Here is a 15,993-nt window from a genome sequence, read left to right on the forward strand (position 1 = left end):
TCACACAGAAGAACATTTGTGAGACGCAAAACAACTGAAAATATGCTGGAAGAGTGCCTGACGCCTTCTGTGAAGCATGGTGGAGGTAATGTGATGGTCTGGGGTTGCTTTGGTGCTGGTGAAGTGGGAGATTTGTAAAAGGTAAATGGGATTTTGAATAAGGAAGGCTATCACTCTATTTTGCAACACCATGCCATACTTTGTGGACAGCGCTTGATTGGAGCCAATTTCATCCTACAACAGGACAATGACCCAAAGCACACCTCCAAATTATGCATGAACTATTTAGGGAAGAAGCAAGCAGCTGGTATTCGATCTGTAATGGAGTGGCCAGCGCAGTCATCAGATCTCAACCCCATTGAGCTGTTGTGGGAGCAGCTTGACCGTATGGTACGCAAGAAGTGCCCATCAAGCCAATCCAACTTGTGGGAGGGGCTTCAGGAAGCATGGGGGGAAATTTCTCAAGATTACCTCAGCAAATTAAAAGCTAGAATGCCAAAGGTCTGCAATGCTGGAATTGCTGCAAAGGGAGCATTCTTTGACGAAAGCAAAGTTTGAAGGAGAAAATTATTCTTTCTAATCTAATCATTTTGCAACTCATTTGATAAATAAAAGTGAGTTTTCATGGAAAACACAGTATATAGTGTGTATGTGTGTGTGTATATATATATTATATATATATATATATATATATATATATATATATATATATATATATATATATAATTACCAAATCGGTGCCAAAATCACCTGCTGCGTGATTTGAAAACTTCTTACAACTATTCCAAAATCCACATCATTTGGTGCAAGACAACTTTTCCAATATCCCTTGTATTTCTTACAAATAGTAATGGATAAATTGCTTGTTTTGCAGATTTATTTGCAATTTGTTTTTCTTATTATACTGTGTTTCTTCAGCAGAATTGTATCATTTAATATCACAATGTTCCTGCATCGTTAGTCTGGTGGATATTCATATTCTTTTACAATTTTTATTTGTTATGAGACAAATGCATATTTTTTCATAATGCAAGGACTAGTTAGTAGTAATCCCATTGTTTAATGTGATCCAAGAAGATAAAGGTCAGCAAGTATTGTGAATCCTTTATGGAGATGGCATTATAAAATAGTCAAGAAATGGTCTTCATGGATTGGTTTTCAGTCTGTTTGAGCCTGCACAGAGAGGCCTTTAGTGCATGAGAAACATCCACTGGTTTTCAATCTGAGATTACCATATTTATATGCTAGCCCCGACAACCCATGTAAACTCGTGTTATCTCGTGCTTTCATATACAGCAAAGGTAAGCAGGATCATTTGGGTAAAGCTCTGTATGTAACTCATTGGTCTCTTGGGGTGGCTGTATTCTATTCTAAGTTTTTTGAATCTGCAAAAGTCTTAAGAGATTTATCGGTCAATTGACTGTATTTCAACTGCCGTAAAATGAACTCCCCAATGTAATCATTATATAAGATTTACTGGAAGCAAAGGTTCCAGGAAGGTTTTGAAGGTTCATTGAGACGAGTGTATTATCTGTCCGTGTGCTGTCCTTATGCAAAACTGATAGCATACAGACAGAACACTGTCCAATGGAAGTCCAGGTGCTAGTTCACACAAACGTTTTTACACACAGACCGATGTAAAAAAATCGCAGCATGCACTAGACTATTTCAAAATCTCCTTTTATACGTCAATGCATGTCATGCATTTTTCATGGATCTTTCACAATTATGATAGGAGACTGTATTTGACATTTTATTATTTATTAAATTGTTCATGTAAAAAAAAAAAACACCATACAGATGTAGAAATCGGACATACAGCTTATATATGAATGTAAAAAAAAATAACACAGATGTCATATGGATTGCAATCTTATGACGAACTGGTGAAAAATTTTCAGTTTTTTTCTGCATAGCTTCGTCTGAATCTGGCTTAAATAAAAGTTACATTTAAAAAAAAAAAAAGACAAACATTATTTATCTAGATAGATAGATAGAACCATAATGACCCTACGACCATGAGTGTTTGAAGATCAAGAATTGTTTTACAAGTATGCAATATATAAAAATTAATTCTTTCTTAATTAACCAAAGTAATACCTTAAATATAAAAAAAATAATTATAAAAACGTGCATCAAGCCAAGAGGGATCACAGCTCTAGAATTGTTATAACAATCAAATAAATACTGGGTAGCACCAGGTTATACTAAGTGCTCTTATAAACAATATCCATCAGTCTGGTAATGAGACTTCACACACAGAAATAGCATTCGCTATGCTAAGTGAACTTATCAATAATATTATATATCAGAAAGTACCTGGTTCTCTGTCCTCGATCAGAGTAAAGTATGCCATTAAGGGTTTGTTGAAGAGTCCAGTAGACCCTTGACCGCATTCATCACACCGTGGGGGTTAAATGAGTGGATCCGCATACCGTTTGTTCTCAGTTCAGCTCCAGCAGAATTTCAGAGGAGCATGGAGACCTGTTTGGAAAGATTGAGGGACGATATCTGCCAGCCGTACTTGGATGACGATGGTGGTACACAGCAAAACTTTCTGGGAACATGTTGAACAAATGAGGACGATATTACATCGGTATCAACAACACAGAGTTAAGTTGACCCCAAAGAAGTGTGAACTGTTCAAAATGCACTTCAAAATGCATTTCTAGGGAAAATTGTGTCTGGAGAAGTTATATTGTCCTGAGAAGGATATACCATAGACCCAGCAGAAATCGCTGCGGTACTGGCCTTAAAAGACAAGCGGCCCTCTACTGTCGGGGAGTTGAAGATGATCTTAGGATTCCTCTCCTACTATCGTAATTACGTTCGGAACTTCTCCAGGATTGCCACCCCACTATACCTCCTCTTGGGGGGGGGGGGCGACAGAGTGAACAACACCCACAGAGAAAAAGAAGAACGCGGGTAGGACCGAGCTTAAAAGAAACAGCCCATTCTCTGGACAGCAGACCACCAGGAGGAATTGGAAGAACTAGTGTATTACCTGGTATAACCACCCATCTTGGGATATCCTGATTTCAACTTACCATTTGTTCTACATTGTGACGCTTCTCAAGTTGGACTGGGAGCTGCCCTGTATCAGCATCAAGATGGAAAATTGAGTAATCGGTTGCGGTTCTAGAACATTGACAGACGCCAAGAAGAATTACCATCTACATTCCGGAAAATTGGAGTTCCTGGCATTGAAATGGGCTATCTGTGAATGATTTAGAGATTATCTCTAAAACAGCAAAGAGTTTGAGGTATACACTGACAACAACCCTTTGACCTATGTCCTCATTACAGCCAAACTGAATCCAACGGGTCAGAGATGGGTCGCTGAACTAGCTGACTTCAATTTCAGCATCAAGTACAGGCCAGGAAAATGCAATGCTTATGCTGACAGATTGTCGAGAATGCCACTAGAGCCTGAGGAGTTCATGCAAGAATGCTCAGAGGAAGTCAGTCTGGAAGCAATTGAGAGCACTACCCAAGCAGTGCAAGCTTATCAACAGGAAAACACACCATTATGGTGTCCATTGACAGTGGAAACCACCATAAAAGCGAGAGAACAAGATCACCCCTTGCCCATTCAACAGCTACCAAAAGGAAAAATTCCGTAGAGCACAACGGGAAGATCAGATAATTGGTAGAATACTACTTTATGTGGACCAAAATCGGTTTCCAAGTAAACGGGAGAGAGATAATGAGTCACCAGCAGTATCTGTTTTAGTTAAAGAATAGTCGAAGCTCTACTTCAGTGAAGACGGTATCCTGTATTGTAAAGGAGGACAAAACTGGCAGTTGGTACTACCCAGAGTATTCCGTACGTTGGTCTTCAAAGAACTCCATGAAAACATGGGACACCTGGTAGTGGAATGGACATCCAACTTGATCCGTGAACGTTTCTTCTGGCCGTACATGCAGAGAGATATTGAGAGGTACGTGGCCAGGGATTGTGGGTGTCTGAAAGATAAACGTCCCAACTCATCAACCCGGGCACCTATGGGCAACATCCAACTACGTATCCGTTTGAGATGGTCTCAATAGACTTTCTACATCTCGAGACGTGCAAGAGTGGTTACGGATACATATTGGTGGTGATAAACCATTTTACTCAATTTGCCCAAGCATGTGCCACCACCAAAAAATCTGGTCAAACAGCGGCAGAGAAGATCTTCAATGATTTTCCTTTGAGGTTTGTGTTCCCTACGAGGTTACACCACGACCAAGGAAGAGAATTTGAGAACCAGCTCTTTTCCAATTTAGGAAAGCACTGTAAAATTCAGAGATCCCACACAACGCCCTATCACCCAGAGGGTAATGGACAAGTGGAATATTTTAACTGGATATTATTGTCTATGTTGCGCACTTTAACAGCTGATGAAAAGAAAGACTGGAAGAGTTCTCTGTCAAAAGTGGTACATGCCTATAACTGTACAAAGAGCAATGCAACAGGTTACTCACCCTTCTTCCTATTGTATGGACGATTGCCAAAACTGCCAATTGACATCATGTTCGATACTCCGGTGTCAGAGACTACAGAACGTATCCGGAGTACGTTCGGAAATGGAAGGAACAGATGGCAGAGGCATACAACATAGCGTCCAATGTGGTTATTCAAGGACAGAGCAAGAGTAAGGAGTACTATGATCGAATATGTTATGGAGCAGAATTGGCACCGGGAAGCCGGATGCTAGTCAAAATTGTACATGAGAAAAGTGGTCCAGGAAAACTTTGTTCGTACTGGGAAGACAAGGTGTATGTGGTTGTAAAGAGGAAAGCCGAGGACAATCCAGTGTATTTAATCCGATTGGAAAGAGGGGACAAGAAAGCCAGGATAGACCATCGGAATTTTTTACTACCCTGTTATCTCCTACCACAACAAGACTTCCCAGAAGCAGACCGACATCGACCGAGGTCGACTAAGAGACCACCACAGATTGAAGCTCCGGTGGTGGATAGTGACCTTGAAAGTTCCGATAAAGAAGAGCACACTGTTGTATTTCTCGGACGGGCAAGGAGAGGGATGTACCATTCTCAGGAGAGTGAACGAAGTCCCAAGGCTCCAGAGTTTGTGCCAAGGAGTACAGATGAAGTCCAGTTCAGATCTGATGATCGAACTCCGGTCACTGGAGGGACCGATCGACCCTCAGGAGAAGCGGAATTACCAGACCGTATGGAACCAGGCGATTCCGGAGAAGTACAAGAACTTACAGAGGCAGTTCCAGAATCATCTGAGGAAGCACGGGAAATGAGTGCGGCCGAAGAACCCGTGGTATCTGAGGAACAACCCACCAGGAGGATGTTGACTCGAGAAGTGAGGAGGCCCGTGATGCTGACGTATGAAACACATGGTGAACAGAGTCAAGTGCCAAGGACTGTCGACTGAAAGCAAGTATCTCTACAGACCAGGTTAGCCCACTGGAGTGGTATTCACCACCGAGAGGCAGTATGAAAGAAGTTGTCTGGTGGAAAGACTTGTTTTCATGCTTTGATTTTCCTTAAAACCAAGTTTGTAGAAACAAAGAACTGTTAAGGCCTAGTGAGAGAGAGCTGGTTGAAGACATACGAAAAGCTCTAGCTGAAGAGACACTGATTGTGTTAAGTGTGTTAATTGCTTTTTTCTTACAGGAGTACTACAAGAAAAAGGTCGTAGGATAGGTTGTTATAAATGTTTATAAATGTTATGCCAATTTGTAAATAAAGTTACTCAACTTTCACCACTGTCTCAGAATTGATCAGATTGACTAATTATTACGAATGTCAAGGACGACATTCAAAAAGGAGGGAAGAGAGTGTGACATGCTGAAATAGTGCTGTTGCTTCAAAAGCATCCAGCAACTATTACAAATAACACAAGCACAGGAGACAGGAAGTGTTGTGCTTCAGAAGCATCCAGCAACTAGAGGGGTTAACACAGTCACAGGAGACAGGGAGTGTTTTAGCAGAGCCCCAGGGGGATTGTGGGGAACTTGTTATTGTAGTCTGGCTTAAGCAAGAGAAAGATAGTGTGTTATCTGTATCTGACAGAAGGCAACTGAACAGGACTCAGATCAGGAGAGAAACTAAACACAGGTCAGATAAACTCCCTGAACTAACAGTGCAGAGTATTATCGGGCAGGAAGATAAGGACTGGAAGGAATTGTGTCACAGGGATCATCTTCCTCATCAACCCCCCCCCCCTCCATCTCCCTTCAGGATAAAGAATGTTGTGTTCTATTGTGTCCTTTTTAAGGAAAAGCCTGTGGTTGTGTATGCATAGAAGTGTGCTGCTAAGAGATCTAATCTATGCTAAATTATACTAGTAAAGAGACTGTAATACTTTGGCTTGTGAAGAAACTACTGTATTTTTACTGAAGCCGGTTGCTCAAGAAACTCAGACTGTATTGTAATGAAGATTGTTCCTATAATATCCCTGAATTGCACTGGCCGTGCTTCAGATTAAATTCCACTGTTAAACTGTTGAAAAAGACTCTTCGCAGAGATGTCTGGTCAGCAATTGAATCTATTGTGTGCCTGAGAGAAGCTGCAGCCTATGGTCGCCCTGAGTAACGGTTCCCCCAGGACTCCAAAGTATTAATGAAACACGTCTTGCCCTATCTGAACCTTAGGTGCGTGCATCTAACATTACTATTATCAAATGGTAAATTTTTTTTATAGTATGTGCAAGTCACCCTAAACCTATATAGCTGTACAGTAGAACAAGAGTTCTATTGTAACCTCATCGGTCTACAGGACTTATTTCCAAAATGCATCAGGCTTGTTTAAATGATCTTTTGTATACTTCTGATGCTGAATTTTATAGTTAGGACGCAGGAGAGGTTTTCTTCTGATGACTTTTCCATGAAAGCCATATTTGTGCAGGTGTCTCTGAACAGTAGATCAATGTACCACAACTCCAGAGTCTGCTAAATCTTTCTGAAGGTCTTTTTCAGTCAAGTGGGGGTTCTTATTTGCTTCTCTAGCAATCCTACGAGCAGCTCTCACTGAAATTTTGCTTGGTCTTCCAGACCTTATCTTGACCTCCAGTGTTCCTGTTAACTGCCATTTCTTAATTACATTTTGAACTGAGGAAAGGTCAACTTGAAAAAGCTTTGCTATCTTCTTATAGCCTTCTCCTGTTTTATTGACCTACAACATTTTCAGAGTACAAGGCAGCTGCTTAGAAAAACGCATAGCTACTGTTTTTTGGCACAAGGTTAGAGGCTGGGTTTTTATAAAGCTGGGAAATCTGCATGACTTGGCCTTTCCTAATGATTATAGTGAACAAGCCATAACCCTTAAAGGTTGATTAAGGTCTGAAACCTTGGTCAAAGTTATCTGAGCACATAAATCTCCAAGGGTGCCCAAACTTTTGCATTGATCCATTTTCCTTTTTGTAATTTTTAAAATGTAAAAGATGACAATATATATATTTTTTGCCTATAATGCAAAGGAAATGTGTCATCTTTAACTTTAGGCCTTTTAGAACTCATTTAATCCTCAACTTGCTTAACTCTTCACAATAATAGTAATTTTGCCCATCGGTGCCCAAAATTTTTATTGCCACTGTATATGAATATGTGTTATACCTTAGATTCCTCAAAGTACCCACTCCACCTTTTACTCTGGTGGTATTATTAAATACCCTTGGCATTCTTTCAAGCAGATTTATCAGGTAGTCACCTTTAATTGATTTGCAACAGACTTGACGTCTTAGAGGTGCTGCTCACGTTGCTGGCACCTTTACCTTTTGTCTTCAGTCCAACTTCTCCCAAACCATCTCAATAAGGTCATGTTATCTGGTACAGCACTGCATCCTTCTTCTTGGTCACAAATCCTTACATAGTCTGGAGGTGTGTTTTGGTCATTGCTCTGTTACAACACAAATGATGGTCCCACTTAGTGAAAATCAGATAGGATCACATGTCATTGCATAATGCGGTGTTAGCCATGCTGGTTAAGTGTGCCTTGAATTTGGGATAAATCACCAGCAAAATACCCCCACACCATCATACCTCCCCCTGCCAATCAGAGTAAAAGGAGAATGCTTTGAGGCATCTAAGTTGTAACCCATATCCTGATTTGTTTTATATATGTTTCTTTATTCCTTGTTTCTATATGTATTCCCTCGTGATTTTGCTGCATTTATTCTGAATCTACAATGTGCATATTTCATAAAGAACAAGGAAAACCATTGAATGGACAGATGTGACCAAACTTTTGACTAGTATTGAGTGATTCACTTGCTGCTTTACCTGGAAAAATTGCTGTAACTTCTAAAAGAGACGGTCGACCGTACTGAAATTTGGACTGTATATACTTTGGTTCATGAGAAGTGAGAATGCAATGAACCACAGCAACGAGAAACATCCCTGCACCGAGTGGTCTCGCCGACTTGTCGCCCCGCCGGTCATCTCCACTATGAGATATACTTGCTGCACGCCTTTCTGTGCATCAGTAGTTTGTGTGGTGCTTGCATTTCACTCCTGCTGAATTTCTTCTTTATTTGTTAATAACCTACAGATTCAGTTTGGAGGAGTGTGTTTTCATTATGAAAACTTGTTAAAAAACTGAGTCCTTATAGAGGTGCCAAAGTGAGTTTCTAAAGAAATTTGGAGTGCGAAATCCGCCGTCCAAACCGTGTATTCTGTCATTGGTGAAAAAGCTGGAACGTACAGGAACATTTCTGGATAGGTATGATGGAGGACGTCCGAAAATGTCTGAGGAAACAATTCAAGATGTGATACAGTGACTTCTGGCATCTCCATGTAAATCTGTGTTCAGGCTTTCCCAGGAGACAGGCATGTCGTATTCCATATGTCAATGAGCGGCCAACAAAGGTCGTGTTCGCCCGTACAGAGTCACTCGTTCAAGAATTGAAAGGGCCCGATCTAGAGATAAGTATTCTTTATTGCTGGATTTTTCCTTTGGAGCCATTTGAAGGGTCGGGTGTACAGTAACAAACCACAAACATTACAGGCGCTTCACACATGCAGTGAGAAATTCAGTCTATGACTCCAGACGTCATGCAGAATACATTCAACAATATGGAACACCATGTGCAGGCGTGCTTGGATGCAAACGATGGACATTTTCAACACCTGTTTTATTGCATTATTTTTTCATGAGCCAAGGTATGTACAGTTCAAATTTCAGTATGATAGTTTGTCTCTTTTAGAAGTTACAGCAATTTTTTGGGTAAAGTAGTGAGTGAATCACCCTGTACATATATATTAAAGTTGAGAACAAAAGGAATGGTTTTTCAAACTCAAAATGCCTAAGCTTCCTTTTTTTCTGCTACATCATTTTTTGGGGTAGAATTATGTGGACTCCTTAAATGTGGTCCCAATAAAATCTGTGGGTATTTATCCAAAGAAATACTGATGATAGAGAATTGGATTGTGAGCCCCACAGGGTCCAGCGAGCAACAACAATGTGTATAAAGTGTTTCAGAATATATTGGTGCTGTATAATTGGCATAAATAAATAAATACATATGTATAAGGGCTTTAATTTCTGTATTCATTGTATATGATATCTACAATTTTGTTATTGAGTGGAATTTTCTTTTCTAAACAAGACTCGTTGTTTAAATGTCATAGGAATCAGATGCAGCCAGGAGACAGCAGGATTGGTCTATGCTCAGTAACATTCCTGTCTTGCATTTAATAGCTGCAAGCAAACGAAGAAAAAAAACACACATAATGGCTTCCAACTGTCTGTGGTGTTTAGTGTTTTTTCATAAGATGAGGAATACATCCAGCTGCCTGTACAAGTCATCCTTATATTTGTAGGAGCAACCGTTAGACGTCCAGTTCTTTTGTTAGTTCGAATAAAAGGGGCATTTACTCTAAAAATGTTCTTGCATGGTTTGCTTGTAATATGATCATTGTATCTTTACAAAATACATACAATTAAATATTTAAATTAAAATATCTCCCAATACTCCTATCTTGATCTGTAAGGCATTGGATTAGGTTTAGTGGCTGGTTTAGATAGTAAATCCATTGGAAACCTTTGGAATAAATATTTTGTCATTTCTCTGTATTTCTGTTACATTTTACTGGATTTGTGCTATACTGTAGAGCAGAAACAGTAAACAAGCTCTTGCTATTGCAACTGTATTATTTAAATGGAGTTTAATATGACTGCATTAAATGATCTGTATTGTTTTCAAGTCATTTTTGCTCAAATGTTCGGTATAACAAAATTGTAAATGACTTGATTTAGCAATAATGTTTTCAGACCAAAAGAATACCCCAAATTGCCAGTAACTATAGGTGTGTTTTTGCCTTCTGAGTAACTTGTGTCCACTGCTCATTGTGAAATGTAGTCTGTCTTTAGCAGCAGAGATTTTGAGACTGGTTACAAAGAGTGCTGTTTGGTGTTTTTTTTGCCGCTGTCTCCTTCTTCTTGCCCTTCTCTCCATATGCACAGAGCAATATAAGAGGAAGTGTTTTGTATGAGGCTGACTTTCTAATTGCCAGTGTGTTTCTAGGGAGGCACAATGCATAAAGGGAAATCAAGGAATAGAAGTTTAAGCACCTATGGTGCTGGGAGAATGCTTAGCCGAAGGAGCTGTCCAGTGAAATCAAGTGGATGACGAGCAGGAGTTCATCAAAACCTCAGCAGTGTGGACCAAAAATATATTTGACTCATTAATGAATAACTGGAGTGCTGCAAACCCTACATTTTTGCTCTGCACAGCTGGTCTTTGATGCTCTTTGTTAATGCAGTGCAGCGCTTCACTATCAAAATAAAAAGATGATTAAAATTGGAACACGAGTTGGAAATGTGTTACAGTAACAGGATAAGCATTGCTTAGCTATACAGTCCAATGCTACTGCTCCAGTGGTCCTCCATGTTCCCCCGGTCTTTAGGGGATGATGTAATTCATCATTCAAATTCTATTTTGAAAACAAATGAGAAAGCACTGGTTTCTCTCAAATCTTTAACCATTTTTACATACTGTGGTTTTAACTATGTTTTATCTTTATCTACGAGCAAAAAAATATGTGAATAATTTGCTACATATATTCAATGTGTCCCTCTTTTAAGCTTTTCCTTTATTTACTTTTTAATGTTTTATCTGTTGATATTCATTCCTCACATGACCACTGCAGCTAAATACTGACATCAAAGGTTACTGCCAGTTTAGACTGGCTGATAAATGACCACCATACATCTCTATGCAGGCTGACCGCACTTTTATGTGCATAGAACAATTGTTAGCGTGGTTGTTCTAAGCCATACATGTCAAGCTCTGGCCTGTGGGCCATAACTGACCCGCAAGCTGGTCATTTTGTCCCCTGACAGCAGAACCGCCACCCCTATGTGCGGCCATTATACTGTATGGAGAGCTATGTGGAGCCATTATTCTGTATGGAGGACTATGGGGGGCCCAGAACACTGCATGGAGGACTATTGGGGGCCCATTATTCTGTATGGAGGACTATGTGCGTCCCAATATTCTGTATGAAGGACTATGTGGGGCCCATTATACTGTATACTGGTTTTGGCCCTCAATGTGTTTGAGTTTGACACCTCTGTTCTAAGTGTATAAAGTATCATGTTACCGGCAGCACATCTCCAGTTTACACAGGACAATGTGCTTCCGAGAATGATAATTTTTAAAGTGCTCAATAATCATCTCACCCCAAAAACAATGGTTTCCAATTACCGGCCTGTCTAAATAGTCCCTTCCAACTGTACATGCAAATGTTTCCACTGAGTTCAGTAATTGGCTGCTCTGGTCGTTATTTTATTATTTTACAAAAAATGTAATGGCCCCTTTATCAAATACAACAGTAGATCTGGTAATATTATGTATTTTAACATGGGGAATGGAAAAGTAAATGAGCATTTTATGGATAAATCCTATGTTTCCATTATGTGCTCACTTGATTCTGATGCAAAACTGGACATTTAGCCACAAAGGGTCATACTATGTTTTTTTTTTATTCCTAGGTGGAGACTTAGTCCCCCAAACCAGAATACATCTGTAATTATAAGCACACATTTTAGTCAAAGGATTATGTCAAACCCTATTGATGAGATGGAGAATAAGAAATCCTCTATTAATATGATGTCAGTGAAAAAACGATTGGTGCCCTTAAGTTTAACTTTAAAAATTGATTTCTGTAGCCTTGGTGTTTCTTCAGACAAGCAACAGGTGAGTTTTACTTGTATTGTTTGTATTACACAAAACAGACTTGGGGTATTGGCCCACGATCAGGCTATAGCAGCGCTTTGGACGCAGCATATTTTCGCTGCATCCAAAGCGCTGCGTCCAATCACGTAGGTAAATCCGCATGTGTTCATTGAACACATGTGGAGTTACCGCACCCTCTACATTTTATTGTGGAAATTTTTGTTGCGGAGACCAGCGTCTCCTCATCTGAAATTGACATGCTGCAGCTCGTAAACCCACGCTGCAGGTGAGTTTACGTGGCATCACATAGAAGCATAGTTGACAATGGATTTCTATTAATCCATCCACGTGCTTCTAATGTCGAATGCAGCATTTTGGACGCAGCGCTGGTGGGCACACAGCCTGATAAGGTAATAGGTTGCAATATTTGTAGCAAAATTATTTTTTTGCTGGAATGTATGTATATTTTTTGATATAGCATTTTAATTGAGCTGGTTCCTTAAACATTTTGGCCCTTTTGTGGCTTTATTATGTCCAATGTAGTACATTTTTAGCTAGCTGCAGAATTACCATATATACTGGAGTATAAGCCGACCCCAATATAAGCCGAGGCACCTAATTTTAGCACAAAAAACTGGGAAAACTTATTGACTCAAGTATAAGCCTAGGGTGGGAAATGCAGCAGCTACTGGTAAATTCTCAATCCTGGTAAGTATTGTCCACTCATCCCCAATCCTGGTATGCATGGCCCCCTCATCCCCAATCCTGGTGTGCATGACCCCTTATCCCCCCATCCTGGTATCCATGGCACCCCATCACCATCATGGTAAGCATGGCCCTCCTATCCTGGTATACATGGACCCCCATCACTGCACACGTGAAAAGAATAGACACTTCTACTCACCTTCCTTCCCTCTGCTCCGGTGATGTGTCATGTTCTGCCAGCAGCTGATCTCAGCATCTGAGCAGCGCATGACATCACTGCCATGCGCCCTCAGGCGCTGAGTTGACCTGCGGGGATATTCACTCCTCTCCACGCCGGGACTATGGGCGTGGAGAGAATTAAATATTCATTTTCTTAAATAGCGCACACTGTATCCGCAGCAGCCGGCTTCCTGCTGCGGCTCAGCGATCCTCTGTGCCCGCTATTAGAGAGTATGAATATTCATTCTTCTCCACACCACAACCTTCAAAAGCCGGAATAAGTATAGTTAAGTATATACTAGAGTATAAGCCGAGGAGTTCTTTTTCAGCATAAAAAATGTGCTGAAAAAGTCGGCTTATACACGAGTATATACGGTAGTTAAAAGGGAAAATCATTGAGCTCCTCTGATGGCTGGGTCTTGGAGCCCTTATCTCATCTCTCTTGAACTAAGCTGATTTATGACCAAATTAAATTGTAATCTGTGAAAAATCTGTAAGGACTTCTGTGTCCTAGGAGATCAGCTATCATGGCCCCCTCTCAGTCCTCTGTGTAATGATCCTGTGTTTGGCTGTAAGACAGCTGTTTGCACAAGGACTTTCCCTCAATACTCTATCTGCAATAGGCACCAGAAACAGTAAACCCGTATTTATCTATGCCTGGCCAGATAAAAATAGAAGGGATCAGGAGAAACTTAACACCTTTGTTTTCTGAAAGGTTTCTATAAGACTGAAAAAAGAAACACAGGTCAAGATTTTCCAGGTTTTAGTATTCACCCTCTCTTGGCATTTTACCTATTTTTGTAATCCGATTTGTGTGTGATGCATCAGCAGTGCACCAAATAGTCTAAATTGGTGAAGTGAGAAAAATATAGGCAGAAATTTAATTCATGGGAACAAATAACTAAAAATTGGCTTGTGCATATGTATTGATGCCTTTTGCTATGAAGCCCCTAAAAATTTCTGGTGCAAGCAATTGCCTTCATAGGCTATGTGTGCACGTTCAGGATTTGATTGCAAAAAAAATATGCGTTTTGACACATTTTTGATGCGCTTTTTAATGCGTTTTTGTACATGAATGAATTATTTTTGGAGCTAAATAAAGATATTTTAAAAAAGAAACGTGCGACATTGCTTTAACCCTTGGATTACCATCAGACCCGGGGTGAGTATATTGGTTAATTTAAATGATGAAAGTATGTGTCTGTTGTATTTCAAATAAAGTGTTTACTCTGTGTGTCTTTATTTAATTCTTTACTTTACTTTAATTAGGTTTTGTAATGAAAGGGTCTGATTGACACCTTGTCATCACCAAACAAAAGGGCTAGGTGTCAGCTAATCCCATATACCCAGTCTCATTAGCATTTCCATTCAAGTAATTTCTGCGGCAGCTGAGAACTGTTATTTTTAGCCTAGGAAGGTGGTATTAGGCAAACATGTTCCCTGGCTATTAATAACAGCTCACAGCTGTTTTTAGTCACTATGTCCCCACAATCGGAAACCAGCAGCGCTGGTGTTCTAATGCTGCACCTTTGTTGTCAATACATGCGGATCCACTGCATATAATGACCTTTCAATCTCCGCTACAGAAATTGACATGCTGCTGGTGAGTTTAGGTACGTGGCCATGATCAGGAGCCGCTGCAGATGTGAAGCTGCGGGTTTATACAGAGTCAAACCCGCAGCGCCAGATGTTACAGCATAGTGGATGAGATTTTTAGAAATCCCATGTCCACTATACTTGCATCTGAGGTTGCGGATCACCCATGGACACTGACATGCGGCGTGTCTTTCAGGACCGTTGCATGTCAAATTCTCTTGCGGATACGCTAGCCTCTGCAACAGAAATTTGACCACTAGACTATATTGAATGCGGTAAATCCTCATGGTTCAGTGAACACATATGAATTTACCTGCGTTCAATAGAACACAGCTTTTTGGACGCAGCAAAAGTTTTTTTGTGTCCAAAACGCTGCTATGACTGGATTCTGGGCACATAGCCTAAAAAATTAAAGAAAAAATGGCGTGGGCTCCCTTGTCAGTTTCATAACCAGCAGAGGGAAAGCCGGCCGCTGGGAGCTAATATTAGTAGCCGGTGAAGGGACCATTAGCCAAAAATGTTCCCTGGATATTAATAACAGCCCACAGCGGTTTGCTTAGCCTTTACTGGCTACGGACCACAGAATTTTTTTTACGTAGGGTCCCCCTATAAAGTCTAACCAGAAAAGGCTAAACAGACAGCTGTGGGCTGATATTAATAGCCATGGATCCTGGCCCCCTCCGCAGATAATACAGTTATATGAAAAAGTTTGGGCACCCCTATTAATCTTAAGCTTAATGTTTTATAAAAATTGGTGTTTTTGCAACAGCTATTTCAGTTTGATATATGTAATAACTGTTGGACACAGTAATGTTTCTGCCTTGAAATGAGGTTTATTGTACTAACAGAAAATGTGCAATCTGCATTCAAACAAAATTTGACAGGTGCATAAGTATGGGCACCCTTATCATTTTCTTGTTTTAAATACTCCTACCTACTTTTTACTGACTTACTAAAGCACTTTTTTTGGTCTTGTAACCTCATTGAGCTTTGAACGTCATAGCCAGGTGTATGCAATCATGAGAAAAGCTACTTAAAGTGGCCACTTGCAAGTTGTTCTCCTGTTTGAATCTCCTCTGAAGAGTGGCATCATGGGCTCCTCCAAACAACTGTCAAATGATCTGAAAACAAAGATTATTCAACATAGTTGTTCAGGGGAAGGATACAAAAAGCTGTCTCAGAGATTTAACCTGTCAATTTCCACTGTGAGGAACATAGTAAGGAAATGGAAGAACACAGGGACAGTTCTTGTTAAGGCCAGAAGTGGCAGGCCAAGAAAAACATCAGAAAGGCAGAGAAGAAGAATGGTGAGATCAGTCAAGGACAATCCTCAGACC

The 15,993-nt window shown here is 40.2% G+C and overlaps 1 protein-coding gene across 2 annotated transcripts in view; it reads left to right on the forward strand.

Annotated features, from left to right (window-relative positions):
- The window catches only part of SPIDR (scaffold protein involved in DNA repair), a 613,128-nt gene that overhangs the window by 299,751 nt on the left and 297,384 nt on the right, over nt 1–15,993 (forward strand). For both annotated transcript variants that reach the window (XM_073679274.1, XM_073679275.1), the window contains exon 10: nt 11,953–12,157. In XM_073679274.1, the coding sequence (XP_073535375.1) occupies nt 11,953–12,157 (205 nt within the window). The remainder of the gene's footprint in view (nt 1–11,952; nt 12,158–15,993) is intronic.

This window comes from Phyllobates terribilis, unplaced genomic scaffold, assembly GCF_046119375.1.
Source record: "Phyllobates terribilis strain yellow unplaced genomic scaffold, ASM4611937v1 Scaffold_4__5_contigs__length_816908805, whole genome shotgun sequence".
NCBI classification, from domain to species: Eukaryota; Metazoa; Chordata; class Amphibia; order Anura; family Dendrobatidae; genus Phyllobates; species Phyllobates terribilis.